The following is a 25,101-nucleotide window of genomic DNA, read 5'->3' as shown; positions in this document are numbered from 1 at the left end:
GGAGCTGGAGGACGCGCGGGCGGGCGGTCGGGGCGTCGGGGCGTCGGGGCGTCGGGGCGTCGGGGCAGGGCTGACTGAGGTCGGAGGCATCAGGGGCGGGAGCGGGCCCGCGGGGTCGCGGAGGGAGGGAGGGAGGGCTGCCCCAGCATCTCAAGGCGAGGGGAAGTGGGCGGTGCGCACCGGGAGCGCGAGGTGGCCGGGGCCAGCACGGGTCAGCCGGGCGGGGAGGCGGTGGCACCTTGACTGGGGCAGGAGAGGGGAAAGCTGGCCTAGGAGGGTGACCGGGAGGGTGGTGGTTGGAAGAGGGCGTGGGGCAAGCGCTAAGTCAGGGGCGGCAGGTGGGGGCCGGGCCTCGGCCACTCAAGGATGCCCGAGGGCCAGGGGGCGCCTCCCTCTCCCCGGGCGGCACGGAGCGCCCCGGACAGAAGATCGTCGGAGCCCGCCCTCTGTCCACCGTCTCAGATTCTGGCCCGGGGGTCCCCGGGGTCCCCGGCCCCGCGGCGGGGCGCCACTCGCAGCTGCATCCCACAGAAGTTGGCCGAGGCGCGCAGTAGCCAGTACGGGCTGATCGTGTTCGTGGCGGGGCTGCTGCTGCTGCTGGCCTGGGCCGTGCACGCCGCGGGCGTGGGCAAGAGCCACCTGCTGTGCGTGCTGACGGCGCTCATGCTGCTGCAGCTGCTGTGGATGCTGTGGTACGTGGGCCGCCGCGCCGCGCACCGCCGCCTCGTCCGCCTCAAGGACACGCACGCCGGAGCGCGCTGGCTCCGTGGTGAGTCCGGGAGGGAGGCCGGCTGCAGCCGGGCCATTCCGTGCCCTTCCCCCTCCCCGCTGCCTTTTTCTCTTTTTTGTCTTCTGTGCATCTTCCTGGCTCTCCCCATCTGCCCTCCCTGCCCTCTGGGCGCCCCCTTTCTCGGGGAAGCCTCGATGGCTGCAGTAGCTTCCTCTCTCCACCTGCAGGCTCTTGCCTTGCATCCCATTGTTAGAGCTTCCACTGACCCCAGGATGAACGCCATGCTCCCCATCCTGGCATTTAATAATAATAATAATAATAATAATAATAATAACAACAACAATAATAATAGTATTATTATTATTTTCGTTAATCCTCATTCCAGGATATTTTCCATTGATCTTTTTAGAAAGAGTGGAAAGGAGGGAGAGACAGAGGGAAACATGGATGTGAGAGAGACACATATCCATTGGTTGTCTCCTGTACACACCCCGCCCAGGGCCAGAGAACTGCAACTGAGGTACATCCCTTGCCCGAGATTGAACCCCGGGACCCTTCCCAGTCGCAGACCAACGCTCTATCCACTGGGCCAAACCCGTTAGGGCCCCAGATGGGTTCCTTAGTTTTAACCCAGTGCTCCCATCTCAGAGGTTTTAGGTCCTGTCACAATATTGCATGTTTCCATGACTGTGCATATTCTGTTCCCTCCTCCTGGAATGCCCTTCCCCCCACCCCCCCTTTCCTCCCCAGTGATGTGTTCCCAACCTACCCCCACCTTTGAGGTTCTGACTGCACACCCCCCACCCTCCTGTGCCCTGGGTGGACACTGTTCTACCTGTTGACACTCTTGTCCCCTCCACCAGAGGGGAGAGCTGTGATGGTCGTCTCTTAGTCTGGAGCCATTCAGGGCCTGGCACAGAGTAGGTGCTGAGAAAATGCAGGCGGGGTGGATGATGTATGGACGAGCAGGTAAGGCTCGGGCAGTGGGGGTAGAGCACCTGCTGGGGACTCACAACATATTGATGGAAACTTCATCAAGATGGGAACCCTCCCCATGGCTCCCGGAGCTTTCGCCCGTGACAGGGAGATAGACATGATGCGGGTCCAAGGGGAGGCAGTGGGTATCTGTGGAGAAGGCCCCTGTCTGAGAAGCCGTCACGGGAGAGGCAGGTCCACACCCCGCACACCGGCTCGAATGCTCATGTTCAGATCTCACGTGGAGCGCGCCTTCCACTCTCCTTGCGTGACCCCCTCATCTGCCCACCTGCTAGTTTCAGCCTGTGTAGCCCGGAAATCACACTGAGGGGAACCAGTGACTGCCGGCGACAGGTGGTGCCCAGCACTCGTTCGTTCTCCTCCCCTGCTTCCCCTTTGAATGCCTGCCCCAACGCCCCCCACCCGCCTGCTCACTACCACGGGCACCACGCTCTCCGCGGGGAGCCATGGGTCCTTGCCAGTTTCTGCCTTGTACTATGACGCGTTGGGTATGAGCCTTGTCATCCGGGTGAGATTTTAGATTTTTCAGGCTCAGGGACTGTGTCTAGTTCATCTTGTCTTGAGAAAAACTGACCCAACTCCCGGGTGGCTCAACTTCCTGTTCTGAAAATGGCTGTTTTAGGGAGGGTCATGGTTCTGTGACTGTGAGTGGCAGTGATCCGGTGCTGTATCGAACAGACAAATAGAAGTGAAATGTTGTTTTGAGGATATTGACTTACTCAGGCTAACTAACATTAGAAACACAGGCTTTCAACCTGTGCTTCCTGTAGCGGAAGGACCCTTTCTTTGTCCCTCCCTCACTTCCTCCCTCTTCCTTCCTCCCTCCTTCTGTTCTTCCCTTTCTCTTTCCCTCCCTCCTCCCACTTCCTGCATTCCTTCCTTTCTCTGTCACCCCTCCCCAACCCCACCTCCCTCCTCCCTTCCTTCCTCTCTCCCTCTTTTTTTCTCACTTTCTCCCTCCTCTTGGAAGGCTCCAAGCTTTGGGGCCTGAGGAAGTGGGTGGATGGTGCTGCATTTCGGAAGATTGGGAAGATGGGGGAGGGGCGAAAGTGAGAATGTGGAGCCGGGCTTCTCTGGTGGCCATGTTACAATGGGAGATGTCTATTGGACACTGAACAGTGATAGAATAAATGAGGCAATAGAGAGAGAGCACACAGTAGGTGCTCTCTAAATGGTGGCTGTTAGACACTCAGCAAGTTGCCCCATAATAACATAACCGTTCGGATGAGGCATGTGGGCAATGGCGCTGGCGCTGGCCATGGAAGGCGTGGCTCGCTGTCTGGCTCTATCACCATCACCTTTCTTTTTCTCTTCTGCTTTTTAAAAAAATATATTTTTGTTGATTTCAGAGAGGAAGGGAGAGGAGAGATAGAAACATCCATGATAAAAGAGAATCATTGATTAATTGCCTCCTGCAAGCCCTCTACTAGGGATCGAGCCTCAACCCAGGCATGTGCCCTTGACCGGAATTGAACCCAGGTCCCTTCAGTCTGCAGACCGACGCTCTACCCACTGAGCCAACCCAGCTAGGCCGCCATCACCTTTCTGAGTCCGGTTTCCTCATCAGTGAAATAAGAATCCCGACCGCCTCTCAGGGAGGGGCTGGGAGATGTCGAGTGAACACAGTTTGAAAAGCATGTCCATCCCTCTCCGTGAGCCGTGGCTCATCAAAGAAGCGAGAGGCCAATTATGCCAGAAGAATGTTGGAGGTCATGGTGCCATGGGAAGTGCCCTGAGCCGTGTCTGAGGTTTCCCTGGAATCCGAGCTGGAAAGACAGGTTCGGCCTCGCGGCCTGGCTCTGCCCTGGCTTCCCTGGCCGGCTCAGCTGTCTGCGGCTCCGAGCAGCCCGCCCGCCCGTGGAATGCCGGCGCTGAGGTTGTCCAGAGAAAGTGTTGGGGTCTCGGCTGTAAGGCTTTTCCTTGAGCAGGAAATATTCTGCTGCATCTGCTGGGTGCGAGGTGGTGAGGACTTCTGTTGGCCGAGCGCAGGAGTTTTATTCAAGGGTCTGAGCATTTGCAAACTTAGAACACAGGTAGGCGAAACCCCAGAGGTGTCCCAAAGAAGGATGAAAAGCTCACAGTTCTCAAAGTAAAAGTTATATCCTGGAGGATAACCAGCCCTGCCTTGTTCACTCTTTTTAAAAAAATATCTGTCATTGATTTTTTTTAAAATATGCTTTTTTTCTTCTTTATTGATTAGAGAGAGGAAGGGAGAGGGAGAGAGAGATAGAAACCAATGGGAGAGAGAATCATAGATTGGCTGCCTCCTGCATGCCCCCTACTGGGAATCGAGCCTGCAACCCGGGCATGTGCCCTGACCGGGAATTGAACACCGGCCTCCTGGTTCGAAGGTTGACCCTCAACCACTGAGCCACGCCGGCCAGGCCTGCCTTGTTAGCTCTTGACTTGGTCTAGCACAGCTGTCAGTCAGATGTCAGAGGCTGGCTGATGGATGCCCTGTGTTTTGGAGGATGGGTGGCAGGAGGTCTGCTCACATCCTGAGTCCTTTATGGGGGCACCTGAAAGTCCAATGTATATCCTCACGTTGACACGCAGCGGACTGGTGTGTATCTAGGCATGAGTGCAATGCTGGAGAGTTTAAAAGTTTAAGTTCTCAGGCTGGTTCCGGCGAGTGAAAGGGCTGTTTCCTCATACCTCAGCGTTCCCCTGGTGGATAACTTAGCAGCTCAATGAAAATGACTCCGTTTTGTATTTGCCCTGTCTTCACTCTTTGCTTTGGGATGAGAAACACTGAACTGGTCTTAAAAATGTGGTAGAAATGATGGGTTATAATGCAGAGACTGGTGGGGAAGAAACGCCAGCAGCCCGGCTGTCTCCTGCGGCCCGGTGTGTGCACTGGCCCGAAACCCGGGAAGTAGCTGTTTCATCACATTAGTGACCAGCCCTCTTCCTGCTCTGCTTCTAGTCTCTTAAAAGTGGGACAGGTCGTTGTTTTAAAAAATACATTTTTATTGATGTCAGAGAGTGGAAGGGAGAGGGAGAGAGAAACATCAATGATGAGAGAGAATCATAGATCGGCTGCCTCCTGCACGCCCCACACTGGGGATCGAGCCTGCAACCCGGGCATGTGCCCTGACAGGGAATCAAGCCTTCTGGTTCATGGGTCGATGCTGAACTACTGAGCCACGCCGACCGAGCTAGTTTATTGTTATTTTTTACTCGTTTTTGTCCTGTCTCAAGCCCAGAGAAGTGTTACTAACACAGAACGGAGGGACTGATAATGAGAAGAACAGCCGTGCGTGTGGAGTGCGTTTGGAATGCTGGGATGTTGGGAGCATGGCCCAGCTGTTAGATGCAGCAGTTCTTTTTGTGTGTGTGTGTGATGATCACCCTCAGACGGACTTCTTGTATAAGGTCAGCTTTTTACCGAGTGCTTTTTTCCTCAAATGACCCGCACCCACGTGCACCACGCATTGCGTCTCTGTGCAGCATGCTGTCCCTGGGAGGGGGCTGCTCAGAGCTCTCTGCTCATTGCCCCTCGAGGGACTAGAAGTGAAGGGCAGAGTGCGCTGCTGACAGACGATCAGCCTGGGGCTGGGGCGGGGGGGCGGCGGGGGGCGTGGGTGGGTGGGTGGTGGCGGCTGTAGGAGCTGTGGCGACAAAGGCCCGCAGCACAGTGGAGGGTTCGGGAAGCGGACTGTCGCACGTGTGAGAAAGTACATGTATGAGGAGGGGCGGGTGCTGTGGGGCATGGTGGCAGAGACGGGGTGGAGGGACAAGGTCAAGGGCTACAGGACACAGATGCACAGGTCCCGGTGCTCAGGGAGCCTGCAGTCTGCAAGTGCAGCCAGGACGGATGAGGAGCTACCCTCCTGAGGTCCAGGCAGATGCAAGCTCATGACCACTGCCTGGGCTGCCCTGTGCTTTCCCGCCTCAAGGCGCATGCTCATCTTACTGTGACCGCCTCTTCTCCGCAGACACAGCCCCTCCCAGACGCGCCTGCTTCCTTGTTCCGTCCTGGGTGTAGCATCTGTGTGTCCCGGCAGTTCTCAGTTCTCTTTACGTAGTAGCTTTATGGAGATACAGCCACCAAACTCCACCAGTCACCCATTTAGAGCACATAACCCGGTGGCTTTTAGCGTATTCACAGGTAGAGTCAGGGTAGGGGACGTTTCTGTCCTCTCAAAAAGGACCCTCTTACCCTTCAGTCATCATCCCCCTACACCCCTACTCGCCCCTTGTAATGTTTTCAATGTCCCAGCAATTCCTGAGGTGGGCGCTGTTCCCTACGTACACCAGGAAGCTGGGAGGGCCGAGAAGGAGGGTTGAGCCCCCCTTGCTGGCAACATTGGGACAGAGTGAGAAAGAGACAAGTAACCCACTCCTTGCTTGGGGCAGAGGGTGTGACATTAAGGCTGACAGGGAAGGCATAGCCCTACTTTCATCTCGCTTCTGTCTTCTCCATTGAGCAGAAGGATTTGAAGACCTTGCAGAGAGCAGCAGAGAAGGGAGCCAAGCCCACAGCATGGGGGCGACCTCCTGGTGGCTGAGCAGAGCCTGTGGTCTGCTTTGGTTCACCCACTGGACTGAGTCCCCACTGGGTGCCAGGCACTGGCTGGGCTGTGAGGGGTGGGTGATCAGGCATGGCTGGCCCTGCACCACGATTACCCAGACAATGCAGGCAGCCGACAGGATGGCCAAGAGCATAGCCCCCAGGCAGGGCGTGGAAAGCTCTAGGCCAGTGATGGCGAACCTATGACACGCGTGTCAGAGGTGACACGCCAACTCATTTTTTGGTTGATTTTTCTGTTAAATGGCATTTAAATATATAAAATAAATATCAAAAATATAAGTCTTCGTTTTACTATGGTTGCAAAGATCAAAAAATTTCTATATGTGACACGGCACCAGAGTTAACACTTGGAGTGGGGGAAACGAGTTAAGTCGGCTCGCGTGAATTGCGCGTACTCCGCGGGAGCCGTCTTAACTCGGTTCATAGATTTGCGGTGGAGTGCGGGAAACGTGTAAACTCGGGCCGATTGTAACTGCGTATTACCAAATATTTGTTTGTTTGCCGTTCACAAAGATACCTACCTGCGTATGCGAACCGTTTCATACCCATTGGGGTAATAGGTATCATAAAAATCCCTTGTAAGTAGAGAACACTTTATGGCGCTAAATAATTGCCCGCGCCAGCTTATATTTTGGCGGGAAATTCACCCCACACCGGAGTGTTAAGTTAGGGTTTTTCAAAATGCTGACACGCCGAGCTCAAAAGGTTCGCCATCACTGGTCTAGGCCAATGAGATAGACCTTTAGAAATCACTTACTCCCCTCTGTTTGCTCCTCTTGCCCCCCAACCCCCATTTCCTTACCATGAGATCATTGAAAAGCTTTACATCTCTGCTTCCCACCCAGTCTCACTCCAATTTTATTCTGTCACAAGTCTCTACCGAGCCTGTAAATCACACATTTCCAGACAGTTTCTCTTCATCCCTTTGGATTTAATGCCTCTTATCTTATTTTCTCTTCTATGAATCTATTGATCTATCTCCATCCATCCATCCATCCATCCATCCATCATCCATCACCCACCATCCATCCATCCATCATCCATCATCCATTTCCCCCCTTCTTCCTTTGCTCCCTCCCTCCTTTCTTCCCTTCTCTCCTTCCCTCCATTATACATCCCATCTGCCTCTCCAATTTGCCAAGTTTATTGCTCACTATTGCCCCCTCTCCTCTTCACCTTCCCTAACTGTGAGGCCTGGTTGTTTGGTTAAAGCCCTTTGCCAGGCGAGTTACAGGGATGACATTTTTCTCCGACCCTAGAGTGTGCTTTTCTGACCACCGTCATCACCCTCAGTTCTCTTCCAGGCGCTGCTCTTCTGCGTGTACTTAGAACATCCTGGCACTTCTTCTCTATTCATTTATTTGTTTGTTTTCTGTCTTCCCCACCAGAATGTTAAACTCACTGAGGGCAGCTACGTTTTTTTTTGTTTTGTGAATCCTCACTTGAGAATATTTTTTGCATTGATTTTTAGAGAGAGTGGAAGGGATGGAGGGGGCAGAGAGAGAAACATTGATTTGAGAATGGCACATCCATTGGTTGCCTCCCACACATGCCCCTACAGGGGCCGGGGATTGAACCTGCAACCCAGGTACGTGCCCTTGACCAGGAATCGAACCCATGACCCTTCAGTGCATGGGAAGATGCTCTGATCATTGAGCCACACTGGCCAGGGCTGGATATTTTCTTTCATTGCCCTTCTTATATCCCCAGTGCCCATGACAGTGCTTGGACCATAGTTGTTTCTTGACAAATAGTTGCTGAACAAATTATGTTTTGCATGTCTTCAAATATCTTCCTGTCTTTTGCCCTGACAAGCGAGGATGCCTTGGTGGGAAGAGGAGGGTCCTTGAGCTGCAGTCCTTCCCTGGCCTCGGCCCTCCTCAGCCTCTGGTTTCCCAGGCGGCAGACCAGATGCCTGCTGCCAGCTCATCTGTCTGCCCTGTGCACACCCCAATTTGTGCAACATTCCACCTGTGCATGTTTGTCTCCCCAGCAATCTTGTTGGTGTACCTTTGAGCCCCTGGCAAGTGCCTCATGCACAGTATTTGTTATATAAATACATGGGTGAATGAATCCATGGGTGGTGAAGGGATGGAGGCAGAAACGACTTTGAGAGTGTGAGAAGGTCCCTGATGGATTCATCACAGCCCTTGAGATGCCAGTGATGGAGATGTTCTAGACCAGTGGTTCTTAAGGTGGGGTCCCAGACCAGCAGTATCAGCCTCACTTGGCAGCTTCTTAGAGATGTAAATTTGGGGGCTCCACCCCAAACCCAGCGAATCAAAAACTCTGGGGGTGGAGCCCAGCTAGGGGTGTTTTAACAACCCCCTCCCCGCTCGCAACCCCCCCCCCCCCGCCCCCCGCCCCCTTCGGTGATTCTGATGCAGGATCCAGTTTGAGAACCGCTGCTGTGGACTATTCTCATTGTAGACAGGAAAACCGAGGCTGGGAGCAGGGAAGGGACTTGTCTAGCTCACTGGACTGGTGCCAGGTCCCCATAGCCGCTGCCTGTGACCTGCCACCCCAACCACCTGCCTCGCCTGCTCTTGCTCTGTCTCTTTGTAATCAACACGAACTATGCGTTTGTCCAGCCAGTTCAAAGCACTGCGATTGAATCTCCTCTTACAAAGGCTCTGGTTTCACCGGGGGTTTTCCAGGACTTAAGAAAATGGGACTTAGCGATGTTTCTATATGGCTTTGAGCGAAGGCAAGGAGCCAGGCGATTGCATTACTGCTCACGGCAGGGGGGCGGGGGGCGCTCCTAGGGGGGGTGTAATGTTATAGCTCACTGTGAGGGCCCCTGCCCTTCGCTCTCTCACGCCGTGAAGCATGTCACACACGATCCGGTTTCCTCCGTCCGTGGGAGAGAACGTGTGAACGGTGCTCAGCGCTGCCCCGAGGACGGATTGGAAACGCTGACGTTGGTCAGTCCCACGGTCATTACGTTTTTCTCGCTAATTGCTTCATTTGTTGCAAGTTCCCAGTTCATGTCTTCTGCACATTCCTTTCCAGTCTCTTTCTTATATGCATGCTCTTTGTTCGTTTTTATTTCTGGCCCAAATCACGCTGGATAGACCATCGGAGAAAGTTCCCTTCCCTTCTTCACGTCATGCAACACAGACCTTTCCGTGTCGCCGCGATGGAGCCCTAACCTATCACTGAAAACACACACTTTCTATTTTAAAAAAGTTTTAGGTTTGTAGATGGGCTGCGAAGATAGTGCTGTGAGTTCCCATAGGCCTCTGTACCTTCACCTTTCTCCTTCTTCTTCCTCCTCCTCCTTCTCTTCTCCTTCTCCTTCTCCTCCTCCTCCTCTTCTTCTTCCTCCTCCTCCTCCTTCTCCTCCTCCTCCTCCTCCTCCTCCTCCTTCTTCTTCTTCTTCTTAATTGACTTCAGAGAGGAGGAGAGAGAGAGAGAGAAACACCAATGATGAGAGAGAATCATTGATTGGCTGCTTCCTGCATGCCCCACACTGAGGATTGAGCCCGAAATCCGGGCATGTGCCCTGACCAGGAATTGAACCGTGATCTCCTGGTTCATAGGGTGACGTTCAACCACTGCACCAGGCCGGCGGGGCCCTTTATTCCTTAGGGAGCAGGACTTTAGGTCAGAGAACTGGGAGTTTTGACCAGAACAGTGACGCTCTTAGATGGATCATCTTGGGAGAGAAGCTTCCGGGGCCTGCCGTTGACTCTGCCAGCCTGTTGGGTGTCTACCCTTTGTCAGAGCCCGGATGTGCAGGGGTGGGTACACTGACACACAGGACACACACCTGTCTTCCAGTTTCAGCTTGTCAGGCCAATAGTAGAACTTATTAGATATGCATATTATTTTTAATTGTGGTAAAATACACATGCCCAAGTGTGCCAACTTAATCATGTTAAGTGTACGGTTGGGAGTATTAAGTACAGTCATATTGTGCAATTAATCTCCAGAGCTTTCATCTTGCAAAACTGTACCCACTAAACGCAGCGCCCTCCTCCCTCCTCGCCCCGCCCCCCTGTGAATATAACTGCTCTCAGGAACCGCATGTCCGTGGAGTCACACAGTGTCTGGCTTATTTCACCTGGCATGACGCCCTCAGGGTGCGTGCACGTGGTTGCATGTGTCCGATGGACCTGCCGTGTGGACAGAGCCTGTGTGGTCATCTGGGCCTCTGCGGATGGCGCTTGGTGTGCTTCCTCTGCCCTTTGGCTGCTGTGAGGAAAGTTCCAGAACGTGGCTATAAACTTCTCTTCCCATCCTCGCTTTCCGTGTGTGTGGGTATGTGCCCAGAAGTGGAATGGCTGGGAAATACAATGCTTTTTTTGAGAACCTGCCGTACTGTTTTCTATAGCACCTACACCACTCTACAATCACATCAGCGTGCACAGGGTTCCAATTTGCCCACAGCCTTGCCAGCATTGTTTCTCTCTCTCTCTCTCTCTCTCTCTCTCTCTCTCAGAAGCCACCCTGGAGGGGACCTGGTTTTAATTTGCATTTCCCTGCTGATGAGTGATGTTGACCATCTTTTCATGTGTTAATTCACCATTTGTTTCCTTTGAGAAGTGTCTGTTCAAGTCCTTTGCTCCTTTTTCATTAGGTTGTATTTTTTTTGTTGCCGTTAAATCAGAGTTCTTTGTAGATTCTGGATGCTAATGCTGTATCAGATATGATTTATAAGTATTTGATGGTGTCCTTTGTTGTACAATTTTTTTCTTTTCCTCTTGATGTAGCCCAATTTATCTACCTTTCCTTTCGTTGCCTGCGCGTTTGGTGTCATAGTCAATAAACCATCGCCAAGTCCAACATTGTACAGCTTTCCCCCTGCGCTTTCTTCTCGGATTTCTCCAGCTTTCCGTTCTGCATTTAAATCTTTGACTCATTCTGAGTTAATTTTCGGACATAATTTGTGAAAAGGAAGGGTCCGGCTCTATTCTTCCTCACCGTCATCTGTTGAAATGACTGTCCTTTCTCCATTGAGTGGTCTCAGCACCCTTGTCGGGAATCATTTGACCATGTGTGCGAGGGTTTGCTGGAATCTGCTTTGAAATGCTCTCAGTGAGTAGTAACCCTTGCATGTGTGTTTCTGCCTTTGCCATGCAGGTAGCATCACCTTGTTTGCCATCATCACCGTCGTCCTCGGATGCCTTAAGATCGGGTACTTCGTTGGGTTTTCTGACTGCTTGTCAGCCACCGAGGGAGTGTTCCCCGTCACGCACGCAGTGCACACGCTGGTGCAGGTACATCCCTCTGTTAGCTATGCTGCCTCTGTGTCCCAGGGCGTCCAAAACGGGACCGTGCGGCTGCGTGGAATGACTGGCCCGGATCAAGGCTGTTTTTCACATGAAGCACTTGACATTTGCTTCTGGACGCTGGGGTAGGAACTGTCCACCGGGTGATGTAAGCAGGTTAACAGGGGCGAGGACAAGTGTCCACGTAACATCCTCAATTATCACGACACCATTTCCTCCCAACCCTGGAGGCCCCCCTCTGGTCCCCGCCACCCCGCCACCCCCCGTGCTCCTGGGCCCTGTCCCACCAGGAAGGGCCCTGTCCCTGAGATGAGGCGATGAGGAGAGCGACTTGCCATGCTGAGGGTGGGAGGCCACGGGCGCCCCCGCATTCACACCCCTTCCCCCTGAGCTTTAGAGCCTCTGGAGTGTGCAGACATCGCGATAGTTCCCGCTGAGGCGCGCTTCTCTGATTCATTCCCGTCCAGGTGCACTTTCTTTGGGGACACGCCAAGGATGTCATCCAGTCTTTCAAAACCCTGGAAAGGTAAAACCGGGGACCAGTGCTTTGCACGGTGAGCCTGGGGTGCCCTTAGAGCAAACAGAACCCGCCAGCGCCCTCTTGCTTGGGTTACAGCGCTGAGACCAATGCTCCCTCCATCCCAAAAAGCAGAGCCTTGGCTCGTGGCCGCGGAGGAGGCCCTCGGATCTTCAGGCCCTTCCTGCAGGGACAGGGAGAGCCATACAAACATCAGTGAGGACAGAATCACTGACCAGCTGCCTCCTGCACGCCCCCTACTGGGGATCGAGCCCGCAACCCGGGCATGTGCCGTGACCGGGAATAGAACCGTGACCTCCTGGTTCGTAGGTTGATGCTCAACCACTGAGCCATCCTCAGTGGGTTAGGGTTTCATCCCATGCTGGTTGCTTCACGGTCACAATATTACTGCCCACACTCCAGCCTCCATGTCTACAAGGCTGGGAAAAAAGGGAAGAATGACAGTAAGTCTGCCTTTCTTATGCTTATCTTACTCATTAAGAAAACAAACGCTTTCAGTACCTCACACCCCACTGCACCATGGTTATGCCTAGCTGCAAGGGAGGCAGACAGCAAGTCTTGGGCTTGGCCCAGTGTGGTCAGAGGCAGGTGACGAGGCAGAGGAGGCGGATGATGATTGTTGGGTTGGCCAACCAACAGTAGTAGCATTCCCAACTCTCCCGACGTCCGCTGTAGCCCTGCCATCGTCCCCTCATTGTTCTCTCCTCTTCCCTTCGAGGGGAAAGGGCCTGGGGTATCGTAGATTCATTGGCTGCTTTTAACAAATTCCCATCCTTGCATCCCTGATTCCAAGACCCAGTTTCTTTTTGTCCCAGAGACAGTGAGTTGAGGACTGGCAGGTTCAAGGTTAAGGCGGAATGCTGAGGTGGTGGTTTGGGTAGTTCCCGTGGAACTGCCCCTCCCAGCCAGTCAGAGGACTCACCCAGGGACTGAGCTGCCAGATGAAACCAGGGTCCTGGCTAAGAAGGAGGCCTGCGTGTCTGTGTGTGTGTGCGCACACACGCGTGTGTATGCAGTGTCCGTGTGTTTTGCAGGTTCGGGGTGATCCACTCGGTGTTCACCAACCTGCTTCTGTGGGCCAACAGCGTCCTGAACGAGTCGAAGCACCAGCTGAATGAGCACAAGGAACGGCTCATCACCCTGGGCTTCGGCAACATCACCATCGGTGAGTGTGCGCGTGGCCGCTGCTGCGCTGGCGCGTCCGGGAGACCTGCAGACAGCAGAACGTCCGGAGGACCACAGGGCCCGCCCGGCAGAGCGTCGGCCAGACAGTCCCCAACCCCCCGAGTCCGTGCTGGCTCCGTGAGTGGGGGTGCTGAGTGTAATGAGAGGGTTCCCAGGGTTATCATCTGGGTCACCCTCTGCATGGCCCAGGTCGTCATGGAGATACATGACTTTGTGTACAACCGTGGAAGATTGGTGGTTGTGTCTGCCCGTGTTTAATTAAGCCTTTACAAGCCTTTAGTTCTTTCTACTGAAAGTATAGCTTTTAAAAACCCATAGCCGTCTAATGGTAGGTTTGGGTTCATTGGTTTTAGTTCATTTGAAGTTTGCATTGAGGTCTACTTGGCTTGTCATGTCTGCCCTCCCCGTCCCTCCTTGCTCCTGTGGGAGAGCCCGCAGCACTACACCTTTCCGTTTTCTTGCCAAATCCTTTAGCCCTTAGGGTCTGTCGCTCCGACACCAGGACCCTGGGGTGGAGAGGAATGTGGGGTAGAGGAAGGCCCAGTGGGCTGGGGACTGGATTTGGGTCTTGGTCTGATCACACATCAGCTGTTGCTGTGCATTTCATTATTTGCTCCCAGCATGTCCCCTCCTGGTTAGGGAGCGTGTCTTTGTAACATGGCCAGTGCCTTCCAGAAGGTGGTGCAGCCTGGCCCTCCTGCCGCTGGGGCTGGAGGTGCTGTCTTACGCCCCACCTGTCAGCATCTGATGGTCTCAAGAGGGAAGTAGTTGCTGATGGGATGGGTCTTTTCCCTCACGGAGTTATTTTTTAATAATAATTTTTAAATCACACATGCAAATCAAATTCACGTTGAGAGCTTGGAAGCACAGGGGGGCAACGTCTAGAAGGAAGTCACGCACTCGGCACCATAGACTCACAGTGTTGAGTGTTGAGTGTATCTCAGTCACGCTGAGAAAAGGGACATGAAAGTTTCCTTTGCTGGAAAATAGAAAAGAAAAACCAGTGGCCATTTTCCTCCTAGAGATGATCATTGTTAGCATTTTCATTTTTCTTTTTTTTCTTTTTCTTTTTTATTTATTTTTTAATCTTTATTGTTCAGATTATTACATTTGTTCCTCTTTTTTCCCCCCATAACTCCCCTCCTTCCAGCTCCCACCCCACCCTCCACCCTCACTCCCCACCCACTGTGTTCATCCATGGGTGCATGATTTTTGTCCAGTCACTTCCCGCATCTCCCACACCCCTTTTCCCCCCAAGAATAGTTAGTCCATTCCCTTTCTATGTCCCTGATTCTATTATATTCACCAGTTCATTCTGTACATCAGGTTATTTATTCACTTGATTCTTAGATTCATTTGTTGATAGATGCATATTTGTTGTTCATAATTTGTATCTTTACCTTTTTCTTCTTCTTCCTCTTCTTAAAGGATACCTTTCAGCATTTCATATAATACTGGTTTGGCGGTGGTGAACTCCTTTAGCTTTTCCTTATCTGTGAAGCTCTTTATCTGACCTTCAATTCTGAATGATAGCTTTGCTGGATAAAGTAATCTTGGTTGTAGGTTCTTGGTATTCAGCACTTTGAATATTTCTTGCCATTCCCTTCTGGCCTGCAAAGTTTCTGTTGAGAAATCAGCTGACAGTCGTATGGGTATTCCCTTGTAGGTAATTGAGCCTCTTTCTCTTGCTGCTTTTAAGATTTTCTCTTTGTCTTTTGCTCTTGGCATTTTAATGATGATGTGTCTTGGTGTGGTCCTCTTTGGATTCCTTTTGTTTGGGGTTCTCTGCGCTTCTTGAACCTGTAAGTCCATTTCTTTCTCCAGGTGGGGGAAGTTTTCTGCCATTATTTCTTGAAATAGGTTTTCAATATCTTGCTGTCTCTCATCTTCTGGCACTCCAATAATTCTGATATTAGACTGCTTAAAGCTGTCCCAGAGGCTCCTTACACTATCTTCACACTTTCGGATTCTTTTTTCATTTTGCTTTTCCAATTGGGTGTTTTTTGTCGAATCTTTGGTTTGATTCTTGAGCTCCTCTGGTCTGCTATTGGGTATAATATTCTTTATTTCAGTCCGTGTATGCTTACTTTCTAATTTCTTTATCGTAGCATCGAGGGTCTCATTAGTTTTCGTGAGGCTCTGCACAAATTTATGGCAAGCCCTCAAAATTGCGATTCTTAGCTCCATATCCTCCATTTCTGTCATGTTTTTTTGTCTCCGCATCTTTTATGCTTTCTTGGTGCACCCCCTTGTGGTCTCTGTGCGCAGTCTTGTTCTAGCCAAGCCTTAATTGTTGTAGTTAACACTAGAGGGATTTGACCACCAGGCCGACTGGCTGTTGGAATCAGCTGTGCGGAAAACGTCTGTCTTCTGGGGAGGCGCTAATCCAGCCTTTGCCTGAGGCGATCGGCAAATGGCTGTGCGCAGGGCTTGGGCGGGCGGGATCAACAGGGCGGGGGGAGGGAGCCGCTATGGCCGCTCTCAGTCCGTCCCCAGGGGTTCTGCCTCTCTGTCCCAGCAACCGTTGCAAACCTCGGAGGGGCCGTAGCCAGACAGTCCCACTTCTCCCGTTTGAGTCTGGGTCCCTAGAGACTCTCCCGGATCTGTAGCCCAGAGTCTGAGACTCACTCCTGATTGAAAACGACAACCGCGTCCTCAGCCGCCAGCCCGCTTTGCGCGCGCACCACCTCACCACCGCACCACCGTACCTTTAAATTTTCCACACTACGCCTCCTCTGAGCGTCGGAATGCTGTTGTTTTTGCTTCTAGTTGAAGAGTCTCTCCTCAGCCAGCCTTCCTGTGGTTCTGGTTGATGTCCGTTCCAACTTTTAGTTGTATTTTTGAAGTGGTTGTTTACGGCGGCAATCTCCGGTGTTTACCTATGCCGCCATCTTCGATCTCTCTCTCATCGATGTTTCTGAGTCTCAGCATTTTCATTTTTCTATGTCTGTCTGTCTCTCTCTCTCTGTCATCTGTAGGTCTGTAATTTGCAAAACAGAGTCATGCTCTGGATGCTTTGGCAAGCTGCTTTAAAATAATGAAAATCTTTTAAAAAATATGTTTTTATTGATTTCAGAGAGAGGAAGGGAGAGGGAGAGGGAGATAGAAACATCAATCATGAGAGAGAATATAGATCGGCTGCCTCCTGCACGCCCCACACTGGGGGTCGAGCCCCACAACCTGGGCATGTGCCCTGACCGGGCATCGAACTGTGACCTCCTGGTTCATAGGTCGACACTCAACCATGAGCCACTCCTGCCGGGCGGCAAACTCCTTTTTGGTTCAACAATATCTTGCGAACATTTTTGTATGTTGCTAAGTAAATGTCTACATTTATAATAGATTGATAATGTAACATTCCAATGGATGGACAAAATGTGATTCATGTAATCAATTCTCTTTTGGGGATGTTCATGGTTGTCAATTTAGCCGTGATATTAAACATGATAATAAGCCGTGAAATCACGCTTTTAATTCCACGGGGAAACCCAAGCGAGCGAGCACGCAGTGACAACCGGGACCCTGGGGTGGAGAGGAACGGCTTGTCCTCTCCGTGTCCCCGTGGCCCCTCTCTTCCTAGAGCTGGATGACCACACACCGCCATGCAACTGCTCCCCGCCGGCTCTCTGCTCCGCCATCTCCCACGGCATCTACTACCTCTACCCTTTCAACATCGAGTACCAGATCCTGGCCTCCACGATGCTCTACGTCCTGTGGAAGAACATCGGGCGCAGGGTGGACAGCCGTCAGCACCGTCAGCACCGGAAGATGCAGTTCCGGTTCCAGGGCGTGGCGGTGGGCTCGGGCCTGGGCCTGGCGGTGCTGGCCGCCACCATCGGGGTGGTGGCCGTGTACCTGATCCACATCGGCCGCTCCAAAACCAAGAGCGAGTCTGCGCTCATCCTCTTCTACCTGTACGCCAGCGCCCTGCTGACGCTCATGGGGGCCGCGGGGCTGGCCGGCCTCCGGCTTTACAGGCTCGACGAGCAATCACTGGACGAGTCCAAAAACCCGGCCCGCAAACTGGACGCGGACCTCCTGGTGGGCACGGCCTCCGGCTCCTGGCTCCTGTCCTGGGGCTCCATCCTGGCCATCCTCTGCGCCGAGGCCCGCCCCGCCTACACCTGGTACAACCTGCCCTACTCCGTCCTGGTCATTGTGGAGAAGTACATCCAGAACCTGTTCATCATCCAGGCCACGCACCGAGTGCCCGGCACGCCCGGCGAGGACATCAGGGCCCTGCGCGTGGCCGTGGTCTGCAACGGCGGTGACGCACCCCTGGCTTCTTCCTGCCTCAAGAGCGACGCTGTGGCCCGGGACCTGGGCAGCCAGATGCCACCTGCAGCCAACGGAAGTCTGTGCCTGAGAGAAGTCAGTGGCCCAGGGGAGGCGGAGCCGAGCTGGGCAGGGGCCCGGGGCCCGGCCTGCCACCCCCGTCTCTTGCAGGGCAGCACCCAGAGGAGCGTCCTGAGGAACATCGCAGCCTTCTTGTTCCTCTGCAACATCTCGGTAATCTGCTCCCCTCCTTCCCCAGGCCCCGCATCCTCCGGGGTCTTTAGAACCTACTGCTGTGCACGAAATGACCCCCACACTCAACGTAAACGCACCCACATTGTTTTCCAGGGTGTCTCTGGGCCAGGAATCCAACCCTCGCTGGGCGCCTCTGCTCAGGGCCCCTCACGGGGGCAGTCCAGCTGCCGGCTGGGCTGCGATCATTGCAAAGCTTGACTGTGGGGTGGGAAGGGGACCGTTTCCAACCCACCTGTGTGGCTGCTGGCAGGCCCGAGACCTCCTGCGGGTCCTGGCCACGTGGCCTCTCCTAGGGCAGTCACCACGCGGCAGCCGCTTCCTTTCGTGAAAGAGGGGATGAGCGAGGCGGGTCCCAGGGTCCTTGTAACCTAATCCCAGAAGTGACCCCCCTCACTTTGTCCTATTCTGTTTGTTGGAAGTGAGTCCTTAGGTTCAGCACAACACGAGGGGGCGGGGCCCATGAGGCTGTGACTCCCAGGAGGGGGTCCCAGGGGTCATCGAGAGGCTGCGTGCACCGTGTGGGAGGGAGAGCTGCGGAGGCTGGTGGTGTGACGGAGAAGCGGACCGGAGCCTGACATTTAAGGGGGGGTTGGGGGGGGTGGTGCAGAGGAACAGGGACAGGGAGACCAAGGAGGGGGACCAGTGCGTAGGTTCCATGAGCAACAAAAATAATAGTTTTTGCCAATTAGTTGCCATTGTATTCTCATCGGAGCCTCTGAGACAGGTGTTAGTATTCCCATCTTACAGATGAGGAAACTGAGGCTTGAAGAAAGTTGTAGCCTAGAGTAGCATGAGTAGCATGAACTCAGGTCTGGCTCCAAAGCAGGTGCGCCTCCCCCTGATCAGCAGGATGTGGGCAGGGTCTGGGCTGCCTCTCTCAGCCAAGGACAGGCCAGAGAGGAGACCACAGAACTCACAGCCCAGACCTGTGTGGCCAGGGTCTCCAAGCACCAGTGTAGGTACGGGCAGGTGGGTGAGACCAACAGGCGGCCTCTGCTGTAGGTAAACAATGGGGGCCCCGGGAGCACAGAGGGAGTACCTGCCCAGACTGGTTACATCCAGGAGGGCTTCCTGGGAGAGGTGGTGTCTCAGGACTTGGAGGAAGGTAGGGTTTAGCAGAGGGAAGCCAGGTGTCCCTGATAGAGAGAGAGGCAGGAGCCAAGCCCTGAGACTCGGGAAAGGAAGGCACATTGGGGACCGCACAGCCCTGGTGCAGAGGCTGTGCATCACTGACAGGCGTGCCTCAGGCTCCCTGCCCAGGGGCCCGGGATTGGCTGGGTCTCCTCGGTGGTGGCCATCACGGTCTCCTTCTCTTGCAGCTGTGGATCCCGCCCGCCTTCGGCTGCCGGCCCGAGTACGACAACGGCTTGGAGGAAATCGTCTTTGGCTTTGAGCCCTGGATCATTGTGGTCAACCTGGCCATGCCCTTCTCCATTTTCTACCGAATGCACGCAGCTGCCTCCCTCTTTGAGGTCTATTGTAAGATCTAGTCTGCGTCCGCATGAAAGGCCGGGGCAAGGGGTGCGCGAACAAGGGCGCTCCCCGGAGCCACCTGGGGTGGTCAGGCTGGGCAAATATTGCCTTACAGGTTCCAGGCCTGTCTTTTGTCTGCCGGGGTTGTTTCCCGCGGGCCGGGTGGCCCATCATCCCGGGTGAATGTCAACAAGTCAGGTCAAAATCGATGAAGCGGCTGAAATCCATCCTCGTTCGTTCATTCTAGTCAAAGCCCATTTTATCTCCTTCTAAACGAGGGCCTCTGTTTTTGAAGAATGTGATCCTCGGTTGGAAAAATGTTTATCCAGTTTGTTTTTCATAAAAACCACCCTGTGTTTGCCATTGGTCATGTTACTACATTCAGCGTTTTGCTGACCATCTGCGTAGGCTAATCACCCCATAGATTGCACCCTCCCCGGAGCTGGTGAATGTCGATACGATCACATTTGCTCTCTATTGTACTTTCTGCATGTGTTTAATTTTCTAACAAAGTTATTTTTATGGTTTGGATGGAAATCCGTGCATCGATCCATCTAAAGACATATTTCTTACCTGGATCTTGGCACATTTTTGTTGGTGATCATTGTGAAGTTTTTAAAAATACCTATTTTACTGTCTTCTCTCTCGCTGTGAGCACACACATGCTTTTTATAGAATGTTTGGACAGGCCAGGAGACCAGAGAGACAGGAATCACCCAGAATGCCACTCTGACGTCTCGGTGTGTCTTAGCTGTGGGCGCCGCGTCCCACTTGCCAGTGGTGACGCGACAGCGCCAATTTTGTACACATTTCCCCCACTTACCGACCTGCCATAGCCCGCTCTCCCGTTGCTACCCGTGCTCTGTGAGTGTCCTGTTACTGCTGTACATAGTCTGCCCAGGGAATGTGCCGTGACTGACTCGGTTTCCTAGTGCTGGCTTTAGTGTCTATAACTTTTTGCTTTTACGAGTGACCCTGTGGAGATTAACCATATTTGTAAAGCCTCTCCTACATGTAGAATTCTTCGTGAAGGTGTGTACTTACGCTCAGAATGCCTAGTCTAAAGGCTGTGGCTATCTGAAAGCCTCGTGAGGAATACGGACGGCTGGGAGGCCTTTGTATGTGTTTTTTACACTTATTTTAAAATCATAATAAAGTTAGTTTACTTATTATCAATATGAACATCTTTTCATCTGAGTGTTTTGGTTTTTTTTGACAGCACAGGCAATGGGACATTAAGAAACACTGAACTTTTTTTTACACGATTAAAGTACATTATGTTTATTTTAGGAAAAAAAAACACACACAACTGAAAATGGGCAGATATGCTAAAAACAAAAGAAACATCACTGAGGGCAGTGGCTCTCCAGCGGCTGCAACCTGTTCCCTCGGGACCTACAGCGATGTTTGCAGATGTTTCCATGGCTACCATTAGGGGGTGTTGCTGGCATCTAGTGGGTAGAGGGCTGGGGTGCTGCTAAAGTTGTGCAATGCACAGACGGGCCCCTACCACAAAGAGTCATCTGGCCCCAAATGTTCATAGTGCTGAGATCGAGAGCCGGCGTGGCTCAGTGGTTGAGCGTCGACCTATGAACCAGGTGGTCATGGTTAGATTCCCGGTCAGGGCACATGCCAGGGCTGTGGGCTCGATCCCCAGTAGGGGGCGTGCAGGAGGCAGCCGATCAATGATTCTCTCCCATCATTGATAGTTCTCTCTCTCTTCCTCTCCCATCCTCTCTGAAATCAATAAAAATATATTTTTTTAAAAAAGAGGGAAATTGGGGGACTTTTTCCCTCTCCCAAGGTGGGAGTCTGTACTTGTTCTTCAATAAATTTCCACCTTTACTATACACACACAAAAAAAGGATGGAAATTGTGATATAGAGGTAATTGCTGTTAATCTTGGGTGCCTAGTTAACTATTAGCACACACACACACGGCTTGTGTTCATATATACTGAATTTGCATGTACCTTGCTTTTTTAAAAAATATTTTGACCTGCTGACCATGCTCTTCCACAGCAACGCTTTGTACAGTCAGGGCAGAAACACCGGCTGCTGGAGGGAGATGGTGGGTGCAGGGAGTCCTTGTGTGAGGGGCGTCCCCAGCTTGAGGATGGCAGGGATGGCACTTTCCTGGGGTCTGATGGGAGTGACAGCTCAGTCGCTCCCCCTCAGAGCAGGCCCTAGGGGAGCATGGGGAAGGTGAGTGGTGAGTGCAGTGTTTTAATGCTCAGAGGGGATGGACAATCTGGCCTGGTGTTGCAGCCACACTATATGAAACACCACCGCAATGATGATAGTGCTCGTTGTCCAAAACATGTAAGTTAAGTCAAGTCACCTGCTGAAAACCCTTCAATGGCTTCCCGTTATAAACGCCTAACCATGGTCTATGGCAGGGGTGGGCAAACTTTTTGACTCGAGGGCCACAATGGGTTCTTAAACTGGACCGGAGGGCCGGAACAAAAGCATGGATGGAGTGTTTGTGTGAACTAATATAAATTCAAAGTAAACATCATTACATAAAAGGGTACGGTCTTTTTTTTTTTTAGTTTTATTCATTTCAAACGGGCCGGATCCAGCCTGCGGGCCGTAGTTTGCCCACGGCTGGTCTATGGGGATCTTCACGAGCTGGCCTGGTACTCCATCTTCTCCTGCCAGTCCCTTCCTCTGCCTCCCTCCCCTAGGCACCCATGGGCGCTGCTGCAGCCACACATGTCTCCCTCCCTTCCTTGACCATCCCAACCTGTTCTGTGCCCCAGGACCTTGGCACATGCTACTCTCTCTTGGGAGTGTGTTTCTCTGGCTCCTTGAAACGGATCAGTCTCTTTCTCATCCTAGGCCATGTGGGAGGTCCCTACATAGTGAGGTGTGCTCTGGAGATATATATATATATATATATATATATATATATATATATATATATATTAATATTCACCCAAGGATATTTTCCCATTGATTTTTAGAGTGAGTGGGAGGTGGAAGAGAGAGGGAGGGAAAGACAGAAATATCGATGTGAGAGAAACACATCGATGGGTTGCCTCCTGCACGAGCCCCAGGGAGCCTGCCACTGAGGTAAGTGCCTGTAACCAGGATTGAACCCGGGACCCTGTGGTCTGCAGGCTGATGCTCTATCTATGGAGCTACCCCGCTAGGGCTGCTCTGGCCATCTGCATGCACACACTCCCTGTCACACGTCACCGCGGCACCTTTTACACGAGTTGTTTATTCTGTGTGCTTGTCTCTCCTGGAGAGGACTGTCCACCTTGTGAGAGTAGGGACTTTGCCCCTGTCTCTCCCAGGGTCCCCCCCACACGGTCACATGTGGTACCCTCACACCCCCGGACTATTGCAGGGCATGGGGCCGAGCCGGGAACACGGTGGGCGCTGGGACTGGCGAGTTTCCTGGAATAGTTGGTAAGACCTTGGCGGAGACTCTGCCACCTCCCGGTGAGCGGCCAGCCCTCCATTTGCCTTTAAGGCACCAGGTGGCGCTGGAAGCCCGGCTGGCAATAGAGTTCAGCAGAGCCCGTGGGTGTGGCTCAGCCATTGAGCTCTGACCTACGAACCAGGAGGTCAGGGGTCCATTCCCGGTCAGCGCACAGGTCCTCAGCAGGAGACAGGCAGGAGGTGGCCCATCAATGATTCTCTCTCGTAAGGGATGTTTCTATCTCTCTCTCCCCCACCCTCCCTCTCTGAAAATCAATAAAAATATGTATTTTAAAAAAGAGTTCAGCAGAACCATGAGCTAGAACGTGCTCGCCTCTGCTTGCTCCATATGGCAGGCGTGGGGCCCATCTCTACAGAGGCTGGCGGGGGCTCTGCTCATGTCCTTCAAAGGAAGAACCACCACGTTCCTCCAAAGCAAGGTGTCAGACTCCAAGGCTAACGTGGGCCAAGTGAACGAGGCCTGCAGCCTGTTTCTCTATTATGGGGTGGGGCCACAACATTAGTAACAAAGAAACAGAATTTCCGGAGGATGAGGCCCAGAAATCAGGATTTTAAAAAGATTCCCAGGGGAAGGAGGAGAGGAGCCCTGGCCAGCCTTCCCTAGTCCCTGGGCACAGAGAACTGCCCTGGAGAGGCAGTTGCTAGCCTGCCTCTGATGCCCACCACATCCGGGCACCGTAAGGTACGCCAGCCCACTTGACTCCCGAGTCACCCATGAGACAATCTTCGGGAAGGGGCAGAGCAGAAGGTGGTATTCATCACGGGTCGAGTCCACCCAGGGGAAACACCCTCTTCCTTTGTGTGCCAAGGGATCATTGACTTCCTCATAAGCCAGCACCCAATTGCTCGTGTCCTGCGGGAACACCTGGTCTTCAAGATTGCACCAATGCTCAACCCTGATGGAGTCTACCTGGGCAATTACAGGTGCTCTCTGATGGGGTTTGACCTGAACCGTCACTGGCTGGATCCCTCTCCATGGGCCCACCCTACCCTGTATGGGGTAAAACAGCTCATCATCCAGATGTACAACGACCCCAAAACAAGCCTGGAGTTCTATAGCGACATCCATGCTCACTCTACCATGATGAATGGCTTCATGTACGGCAATGTCTTTGAGGATGAGGAGCGCTTCCAGAGGCAGGCCATCTTCCCCAAGCTGCTCTGCCAGAACGCTGAGGACTTCTCCTATTCCAGCACATCCTTCAACCGAGACGCCGTGAAGGCAGGCACTGGACGCCGCTTCCTCGGTGGCCTCCTGGACCACACTTCCTCCTGCTACACCCTGGAGGTCTCCTTCTACAGCTACATCAGCGGGGGCACCACTACTGCGGTGCCCTACAGCGAGGAAGCCTGTATCCTTGAAAGCCCAGGGGCAACTGTGCTCAACCTCAAGAAGCTCATTGGCCTTCTGCAATCTCACAAAAGTCACCAATATCCCAGCCCAGATGTCTTCTTTTGGGCAACCCATTGCTATTATCAAATATTGAAGGATAACCTATCGTGGCCTGAGGTCTGGGGTATAGAAAGAATTAATTGCTGCTGATTACAGTGTGTGGAAGAGAAGGATGGTCATCAGCAGTTCCACTTGGAGGATAAAAAAATTATAATGCAGAACAAAACTGGTTCCTGAGGACCTGAATTAAGAAATTCTCTCTGATGGGGAAAGATTAGGCATTCTGTGACCAAAATCAATATCCTATGACCCTGTCCAGGCAGAGGACAACCTGTCCCTGTTCTGTTCCTCAGTAAAGAAAAAGAAGTGAGGCAATATATTTATTTTGAAAAAAAAAAAAAAAAAGATTCCCAGGTGATTCTAATGTGCAGCCAAGGTTGAGAACCACTGCATTAGAGAATTAAATGTCTTTATTGTATAAGCCACGAGCAGTCAGGTTTTCTGATACTCACAGCTGAAGGCATTTCTAATCAATACATTCATTTAAGATTTCTTTTTTTTAAAAAATATATTTTATTGATTTTTTACAGAGAGGAAGGGAGAGAGATAGAGAGTCAGAAACATCGATGAGAGAGAAACACCGATCAGCCGCCTCCTGCACATCCCCCATGGGGATGCGCCCGCAACCCAGGCACATGCCCTTGACCGGAATCGAACCTGGGACCCTTGAGTCCGCAGGCAGACGCTCCATCCACCGAGCCAAACTGGTTTCGGCAAGATTTCTTTTATTCTGAGATAATTTCAAACTTATAGAAGAGTTGTACGACCTTCCCAGCTGACCACAGACCAGTAGTGAGAAAGAAGTGTTTGTTGTTTTAAGCCACTAAGTTGGGGGGGGGGCTGTTTGTTATGCAGCATTATGATAACAAAACCTGACTAATATCAACTTACCATTTCCTAAGTACAGCATGTCATTTATTCATAATAGTTTTTTTAAAAAATATATTTTATTCATTTTTTTACAGAGAGGAAGGGAGAA

At 52.4% G+C, this 25,101-nt stretch overlaps 2 protein-coding genes across 2 annotated transcripts; both read left to right on the top strand.

Moving 5' to 3' along the window:
* Nucleotides 1-366: 366 nt before the first annotated feature.
* On the top strand, nucleotides 367-20,396 carry OTOP1 (otopetrin 1). Its single transcript, XM_070411252.1, has 6 exons — nucleotides 367-769; nucleotides 11,346-11,482; nucleotides 11,962-12,020; nucleotides 13,067-13,197; nucleotides 16,798-17,726; nucleotides 19,067-20,396. Exons 1-6 carry the CDS (start codon nucleotides 367-369, stop codon nucleotides 19,235-19,237), a joined length of 1,830 nt encoding a protein of 609 aa, XP_070267353.1. The 3' UTR covers nucleotides 19,238-20,396.
* A 1,019-nt stretch (nucleotides 20,397-21,415) lies between these two features.
* On the top strand, nucleotides 21,416-24,432 carry LOC138996982 (cytosolic carboxypeptidase 6-like). The gene is made up of 4 exons (XM_070398352.1): nucleotides 21,416-21,424; nucleotides 22,522-22,669; nucleotides 23,389-24,093; nucleotides 24,416-24,432. Exons 1-4 carry the CDS (start codon nucleotides 21,416-21,418, stop codon nucleotides 24,430-24,432), a joined length of 879 nt encoding a protein of 292 aa, XP_070254453.1.
* The last annotated feature ends 669 nt before the right edge of the window (nucleotides 24,433-25,101 follow it).

Source organism: Myotis yumanensis, unplaced genomic scaffold, assembly GCF_028538775.1.
Source record: "Myotis yumanensis isolate MYYU_CA2020_CCGP unplaced genomic scaffold, mMyoYum1.0.hap1 SCAF_1, whole genome shotgun sequence".
NCBI classification, from domain to species: domain Eukaryota; kingdom Metazoa; phylum Chordata; class Mammalia; order Chiroptera; family Vespertilionidae; genus Myotis; species Myotis yumanensis.
Note: the sequence above shows the minus strand (reverse complement) of the source record. Positions and strands in the feature narration are given on the sequence as shown.